The 8,637-nt window shown below is 38.9% G+C and overlaps 1 protein-coding gene across 1 annotated transcript; it reads left to right on the top strand.

Annotated features, from left to right (window-relative positions):
- Nucleotides 1-6,636: 6,636 nt before the first annotated feature.
- LOC149567534 (uncharacterized) lies at nt 6,637-7,167 on the top strand. The gene has a single exon (XM_089816648.1). The coding sequence runs from the start codon at nt 6,637-6,639 to the stop codon at nt 7,165-7,167; it is 531 nt and encodes a 176-aa protein (XP_089672774.1).
- Nucleotides 7,168-8,637: the final 1,470 nt, after the last annotated feature.

Here is an 8,637-nt window from a genome sequence, read left to right as displayed (position 1 = left end):
CTAATGAAATAAATCAATGTCTATGCTCTATAATTTATAATAGAAAAATTAAAAAAGATAAACTATTAGTATAAAGGACTAAGTGGAAAACTATAAATGGAACAAAATCCATCAATAAAAGAATCTAAAATATAACCATGTTCACCCCTCAAGGAGAATAAAGAAGATAAGCCTCAATATGAGGAGGTGTGATAAAATTTAATAATTAATTGTTGAAAGAAAGGTTACCTAATTAATTTTATAATTTTATTTAAATTCGTAATGAGGATGTTTCATGAATAAGATTTATGAATCAAGTGTATACTTGTAATAAAGAAAATGTGCATAGAATTGCTTCCTATGCTAATCTTGAGAGGATGATTATGCAAATTCAACTAACTATTATAGAGATTTTAATGGACAAATAAACATGCATAACTAAAACATCATAATAAACACATAACACAATGATTACCATAGGGAAACCCTTATGAGAGAAAAACTCCACCCTCCAAAAACTACATATTGTATTACCAAATCAAGATGATTACAATACACTTGCAATGCAAGTTCTTATAGGAGCACCTCACTACAACTTGAGCTCAGAGAGACACCTTCTAGCATTCAGTCTTGCAAACATAATTCAATGATCAATCTCCTCCCCAAGCCCTCCCTATATAGTGATTTTACAACCTGGAAACTACTTGTGGTTTTACAAAACCATGGGAAAAACAACCATGCCACATGTTACCCATTCTTGACATTTGCAACTCCAAGATGGGAAAACAACCAAGTTAAAATAGTATTCATGCCCATAATTTTGTCCCCTACTTTAGACCCTCATAGAAGTCATGTAATGAGTTGTTTATACTCTAAAAATAGCCCATGGTCTATATTCTACTAGGGAAAAGGCATATTTTTAACAAATTATAGACCTTTTTCCAAGACATAAACATGTGAAAAACTACCACAAACAAATTCTAGAATTTTCTAGAAAAATCTTGCAAGGTTGAGACACATGTTTCTCAACATTCTCCTACTTGTTGAACACCTTTCAAGAGTTAGGGGATCCAAAGTCCCATGGAATTAATTGCTATGGCACTCTCTTCTTCTCTTCCATCTCCAATGGGGATGTAGGACGCTATGAGATAGAAAGCTTTGTTCCCATAGTAATAGGAACACTCAAAGGTCTAATATCTTTCAAATTGAATCTTCTTCGAATAGTACCAACATACATGCTTTGGCCTAGCCAAATATTTCTATTTTCCTATCTCTTATAATCTTCATTCCAAGAATGTGCGTTGCTACACCAAGATATTTCAATTCAAACTTTCTCAAGAGATGAGATTATAGTTCTACAATCAAACCTTTTCCTTTGCTAATAAACAACATATAATGCAATAACCAAGAAATGATCACCATTAGACTTGAAATATATGCAATGATTTTCCATTGAATGCACAAATCCCAAACTGAATACATATGTATCAAACCTATGGTACGACATCCTAGGACTTTGTTTTAAACCATACAAGGATTTCTTCAACTTACAGATCAAATGAGTTTTACCTTTCACCACATACTGCTCTTGCTGTGTCATATAAATTTCTTCCCCCAAAATGCCATAAGGAAAGTTGTCTTTACATCCATCTGCTCAACTTCTAGATCATAAGTTGCTGCAATAAAAAGTAAAAAATCGAATGGATGTCATTTTTGCTATAGGAGAAATTTTATTTCCATAATCAATTCCTACAACTTGGAGTAACCTTTTGCAACCAAACATACTTTGTATTTCTCAATGCTTCTATTTGAACCTATCTTTGTTTTGAACACCCATTAACAACCAATGAGCTTCCATCCTTCAAGAAATTGTATAAGGTCTCATGTATCATTCCTCTCAAGAGCTACCATCTCGTCATCCATGGCTATTTTCCAAGACTCTAAATCATTCATACCAAGAGCCTCTTTTATAGAGCTCAGGTCATTAATCTTATCATTCAAAGAAAATATACACCTCCAATCATCAAGAGAATATCCATACCTTTTTGGTGTTTTCCTCTATCTATTAGACCTTGAAGCAAGATTTGGTTCAGGTTTAGGTTCATGTTCAGGTTCTCCCTCTTCCTCTAATGATTCTAAACTTGTAGAGCTCTTCTTGTCATCTTTTCTTTCTAAGGGCCTTGATTCAACTTTCTTAGTTGTGACAAGAAGTTAAATCATATCTTTCTTTTCTTCTATCTGTTTTGGCTGCACTGTAATAGGAGAAGGCTTAGATTCTCTAAAGATAACACTTCTGGAATAAAATACATTTTGTTCAACTGAATCCCAAAGCTTGCATCCTTTGACAACATAACTATATTTGATGAAGATACATTTGACATCTTTGTTGTCTAATTTTATCTACTTCACCTTTGGCACATAAGCATATGCCTCACAACCAAACACTCTTACATGTCTAAGTGAAGGCTTGTGGCCCACCCATGCTTCCGTTGGTGTCTTATCAACAAAAGCTAATGTAGGAGACCTATTTATGAGGTAGCAGGTAGTGGCTACAACTTTAGCCTAGAACTTTTGTTCTATTCCAAATCCACTCAACATACTCCTAGCCTTCTCCACCAAGGTCTTGTTCATTCTTTCTACAAATCCATTCTATTGTAGGAAATATAGAGTTGTCTTCTCTCTTTTAATACCACAATCTTTACAAAATGTGTCAAAAAAATTAGATCAATATTCACCACCATTATCAATTCTCAAACACTTAATTTTCTTTCTAGTCTGCAACTCAACCATTGCTTTAAATTCTTTGAAATGAGTGAAAACTTCATCTTTACTCCTAAGGGAAACAAACCCATGTTCTTTTACTAAAATCATCAATGAAAGAAACATAATAAATTGATCTACCAATAGAAAGAATGTCGAATGGACCAAATACTTTGGAATGGTTTAGATCCAAAATACATAAGGACTTATGAGAACTTGAGTAAAATTGAATGTGGTTTTGTTTACCATAGATACAATTCTCACAAAACTCAAACTCAAGATTGTATTCATTCAACCCATTAATAAGGTTTTTATTTTTTAAGGCTCATAAACACTTCTCACCTATTTGGTTGAGTCTCTGGTGCCATAACATTGTCTTCTCTGTAGGCAACTTTGATTCAGTAAATAGAGCACCCTTGGGTACCCAAAAACCACAACTATTTGTTGAAAGTGAAACCTTTTTCTTCTCCAACAAAGTAGTCATTTTTGTAATCTTATCAAAAGTAATATTACCCTCAACCATCCATTCATCAAGCTTTTACAACATATGTCCCAATCTTCTTCCTCATGCTATTACCATAGCACCTCTCACCATTTTCACACCTTCAAAAAATTGTACATGCACACCTGCATCTATTAGTTTTATAATAGATAATAAAAACCTTGCTAGTCCTAGGATATGCAAGACACCATAAAATTTTCTAATTCTACCATCAAAAAATTTCACACAAATATTTCCATGACCAACAATATTAAGAATTGAGTTATCACCCAAATACACCTTACTACCATCAAACTTTTTTATACTTACTAAACCAATTTCTATTAGGAGTCATGTGGAAAGATGCACTTGATCCTATCAATCATGCACTATCATCTGCATGAGTGGCCAAGGTTGCGATGAAAGCATTTTCATCTTCCTTCTTGGATTCAGAATCAGAATAGGAATATGCTGACCTGTGACTCTAGGTCTCTCTGTGCATTCGCAAGGGCTTTCCCGCGTGTGCAGTGTTCTTAGTGTTTGCTAATTCTCTGTGAGCAGTGAGCCGTGGGTTTTCCAGTGGGTTTTCAATTTGCATGAGCAGTGAACCGTGGGTTTTCCAGTGCGTCTGGTGCCTGATCTGTTCAAGATCGGTGACTCTAGGGCTCTCTGTGCATTCACGAGGGCTTTCCTGCATGTGCAGTGTTCTTGGTGTTTTGGTATAGGGCTTTCCTCATTGTCTCTTCTTCTTTGAGCCGTGAGCTGAGGGCTTTCCCGCGTGAGCAGTGAGCCGTGGGTTTTCCAAAGATTGCATTGTTGCATTGTTGTTATTTTCTTACAGGTGTTAGGTGTTTGGCAGGTGTTTGATTGTATGCTTTGCTAACTGGAAGTCTATATGGATTTTATCTTCTACACACGAGCCCTTGTGTCTTTTATCTATCTGCATGGGAAGTGTTTGATAGAATGTCAAACCTTTATAGTTATCTGTATTGATCTCAGGTAGATCTATATTGCAGCGACATGGTGGGTTTACTGTTTGATAGAATGACAGACCCCCAACTCGACCCATTCACAGTCCAACAGCTACTTGACTGTATGAAAAAAATAGAGAGTGACAATGCAGCCCTAAAAGATATTGCTATTGGATGCATCCTCGCTCTCTCTTAAACTTTGTGACAGAGTGGTCAAGTTAGAAGCTGATAACATCTTATTGAGAGATCAGATTGAGAACCTGATGGAAAAACTCACTAATCTCAAACTGTCTACTGAATCGAATATCTAACATTTCTCAAATACTTTCATCTTTGAAATAGCAATGTTGAAATCCAATATTGAGGCAGTTATAGAACAACTTGTTGGATTGGATAAAATCAAGGATCAACATACCAAAATGGTTGCGAAAATAGAACAGAAAGTCAAGACATGGGCCTTTCTTTGTAGTAACTCAGATTCTCAACCTCTAGCTAGCATTGATAAAATTGTACAAGGTAAGATTGTGAATGAGAGAGTGCGACAATCTCGCGAGCTCAAATTGCGGGTTCGAGGACTTCCCTCTACCCATGATCCTCTCGCTGCGGGCCACTCTTTCCTTGGTGATCAGCTTGGTCTTTTCGAGATTAAGCTTGATAGGTGCTGGTTTGGATAGGGAGATGTCCTTTTTATTAGATTCTTTTCACTTGCAAATAGGCTTCAAGCTCTCTGTGCTAAGAGAAAGTTGTTCTCTCTTCCTTCAAAGATCTTCCTGGATGAAGATCTCACAAAGACACAGGTTACAGAGCTTAAACATGCTTGTGGTATTGTCACTAAAGCGAGACTTGATGGAAAATGGGTAGTTATCAGAAATTTGAGAGCTATGATTAGAGATTCTACCCTAAGTGGTTGGGAAGATAGGTGGGCCCCCAAGGCCAAATGATAGTCTCACCAGCAGTCGGACAAGAGGGAGGCCCCCACTTGCTCCCTTCTTGTTAACTTTTGGAATGGTAATGGATCCTTGTGGTCCTTACCTGGTCTTCTTCTTGATGCTTTGGGTTCCACCGATATTTTGTTCATATCTAAAACTCACGAGAGTCTAGTGCATCCTCTGCCAGGTATCACAGGATATCAGTGGTTATCAATTTTTTAAGGAAGAGGTTCATACCTCGGGAGGTGTGCGGGGTTCAGGGGGTGTGGCCTGTTTGATTAAGGATGATATTTTTGGTAACACTTCTATTGTACACTCTGATTCATTTGCCAAATTTATGTGGGTCCATATTGATCGTAAGGGTTACCATCAGAGGGATATCTACTTGGCTGCATGCTACTTTCTGCCAGCTGTGTCTCACTATGCTATTCATGGTACCAAAGAAAGTGATCCTTTTTTCGATCTTTGTGAGACTTTCTCTCAGTTCACTGATTTAGGGGACATCATTATTCTTGGGGATTTCAATGCAAGAACCAAAGCGTTGTAGACTCCACTTTATGATCGTCGCTCAGACTCCATTTGCTCCACCGAGATTGATCCTACTTCTTTAGGGTTTCATAGACTTTCTAAGGATGCTCTTGGGCCATTATCTGTGTATGGTAGACATTTGTTGCGGCTATGTGAGTCCTTTGATTTGGTCATCCTGAATGGCCTCTCCTGCTTCCCTAGTTCTGAGCTTTTCACATGTTGGCCTCATGGTGGTGGTGCTAGTGTCATGGATTATATTCTTGCCCATCCTTCTTTCATCTCTTGTATTTGTAGTTTCACTATCTGGCGCCTTCCCCTTGCGGATCACTCTCTTCTCAGCATGCATTGTAGCCTCTCCCCTCTCTTTGCGCCCTCACTCATGTCACCTCTTCATTCTTCGATGACCACTCTTTAGCCCATTCACTTCCATTTTATTGAGGGGGATTGCGAGATCTTCTCTGCTCACCTTTCCAAACTCCTTAGCCCTTCATATTTCTCTGACTCATTTGAGACCACCTCCATGTTTGACTTGCTTGCTTCAGCGATCTTTGATTCGGCCACCCTTTCCATCCCTCACCGCCCTCCATTGCTCCTTTGCAGTAAACAACGTAATACTTGCCCCATGAACTAGTGGTTTGATTCAGATTGCAAATCCCTTCATTGTGTTATGCGCTCTACTTTTGAGGCTCACTCCACTGACTTTGCTAGCATTCGCTCATCTTACCTGCGCTTACTTCAGAAGAAGAAGTGTAATTTCACTACCTCCAAGTGTAAGTCTCTTTGCTCCACTCTGATTCGCAATCCCCAGCTCTTTTGGTGTACTCTTTTCTCCCATCATCCCCCTCTGCCTTCCACCCTTGACTTTCACTCCCTTGCATCACATACCATGGCTCTTTATGATATTCTTGGGCAGCCCTCCATTCACCCCCCCTCACCTCCTTTCATCCTCCTTTTCACCATTTCCCATTTGTTTGAGGCTATCAGATCTATGAAGTGTAGTAGAGCTGCTGATGAGGAAGGTTTTCAGGCTGAGCTTTTCAAGTTTGGTTCCTCAGTTTTGGGTCCCTATCTCTCTATTATTTTTAATAGAGTAATCCATACTGGGTCTCTGGTTTCTTGGTCTAGGCACTTGATTCATCCCATTCATAAGATCGAGCTTGTTTCTGATCCAAGGAACTACAGAACCATCATGATCGGGCATAATTTTGCCAAACTTTATGCCATTGCTCTGAATAATATGTTATCTGCGGAACTTGACAGGATTGGTTGTAGGGCCAGAGGACAGGCAGGCTTTTGGACTGATTATCAAACTATGGATCATATTTTCACTTTGCAGGCTATTATTGAGGAGGCTAGACATAGATCGGAAAAAGTTTATTGCTGCTTTGTTGATTTTCGTAAAGCCTTTGATTCTATTCCTAGGGTGGCTCTGTTTGAGAGACTTAGGGAGATCAGTATTTCTGAGATGCTACATATTGCTATTATGAGACTGTATGAGACTTTGGTTGGAAGATTCTAAACTCCTAATGGCTACTCAGATCCTATCCACAGTACTATTGGGGTTAAGCAGGGTTGTCCTCTCTCCATGACTTTATTTGGGTTATATATTGATGAGCTTGAGGACTTCCTCTTGAAGTCTTCGCTCCTGGGTGATGGTTGTTATCTTTATTAGGTTTTGATCTCGATCCTCCTCTTTGTAGATGATATTGGTCTTCTTGCATCCTCTCCTAACGGGTTACAGAGACTTCTTGATAGATTGGCTTTATTTTGTGATCAGAGATAGCTGGTCGTTAATTTGGGTAAGACTCGGGTCATGGTCTTTAATTGTTTAAAGACTTCTCATCTCCACTTCATATTTCAGGGCCAAGAGATTGAGATTACTTCATCCTATTTATATCTAGGTGTTTTGTTTACTGGACCGCGGTTCAGTATGAGACCTGCTATTTAGCCTAGAGTTAATAAGGGTATGGGTTCTCTTGCTTTGCTTGAGAAATAGTGCTTCAAACATCACTTCTAGGATACCCTATCTAAGATATCTCTCCTTGATGCCCTTGTTTGATCGACTGTTCTTTATGGCTCTGTGGTTTGGGGCCCTTCTCTCCTTAGCTCAAATTGGGCATTGATTGAGTGGGTTCAGACTTTATTTTTACGGCACATCATTAGATGTCATAGATCTACTCCCCATAGTATCATTCTTGCTGAGTTTGGAGCTCATCCTTTTAGACTCACAACCATCTTTGACTTAGTATGGTTTCTTCATCGCCTTCGTGGGTTTGTTGATATGGCGGGTGATTGTGATCATTACTCCTATTTAGCTTATTGCTCCTCGATTTCCACAGCGGCTGCTGAGTCTGGTGCTCAGGCACGGTGTTGGTATGTGCAGATTTCTTCTTTGCTGAGTTCTATTGGGATTGATATTGAATGTCTCCCTCCTTTTCAGTTCTCTTTGGATGCCCCTGCTCATCTTCTCCCTTCTCGGCAGGAGTTGAATGAGCACGTTCATCTTGATATTTATCGATGTTATATTACTGCTACCTGGGTTAACCCTCCTAGTGGGTTACACCCACGGATGTCATTTTATGCGACACACTTTTTGGAGATCTCAGATGGGATTATTACTCGGCCAAGCTATCTCTCATGGCATTGGTCTCATGCCTTGCGAATTTCTTTAGGTTCTTTCAGAGTTGGTTCTCACCATCTTCAAGCTCAGTCGGATCATCAGATTGCCAGAGAGGAGCGGACTTGTGTTTTCTGTACTTCGAGGGAGGTGGAAAATGAAGCTCACTTTCTTTTCCAATGCCCTATTTACTATGAGATCAGAGGGAGGTTCTTTTGTTTTTTCATAGAGTGTTTCTCTCTCTATGATTTCTTCAGCTACTATGATCAGAGATGCCTTGCATTGTATCTTTGTGAGGCTACTATGCTCCGGGATGGTATGATTCAAACTTTGCTTCTACACCCACACTCATCTACTCAGCTCATTACTTCT

Source organism: Cupressus sempervirens, chromosome 3, assembly GCF_028749045.1.
Source record: "Cupressus sempervirens isolate cs-2001-9-10 chromosome 3, ASM2874904v1, whole genome shotgun sequence".
Classification (NCBI taxonomy): domain Eukaryota; kingdom Viridiplantae; phylum Streptophyta; class Pinopsida; order Cupressales; family Cupressaceae; genus Cupressus; species Cupressus sempervirens.
This window is presented reverse-complemented; position numbering and strand designations above follow the sequence as displayed.

Coding starts and splice junctions, on each gene's coding strand:
- LOC149567534 (XM_089816648.1), top strand. CDS start 6,637: ATGAAGTGTAGTAGAGCTGCTGATGAGGAAGGTTTTCAGGCTGAGCTT.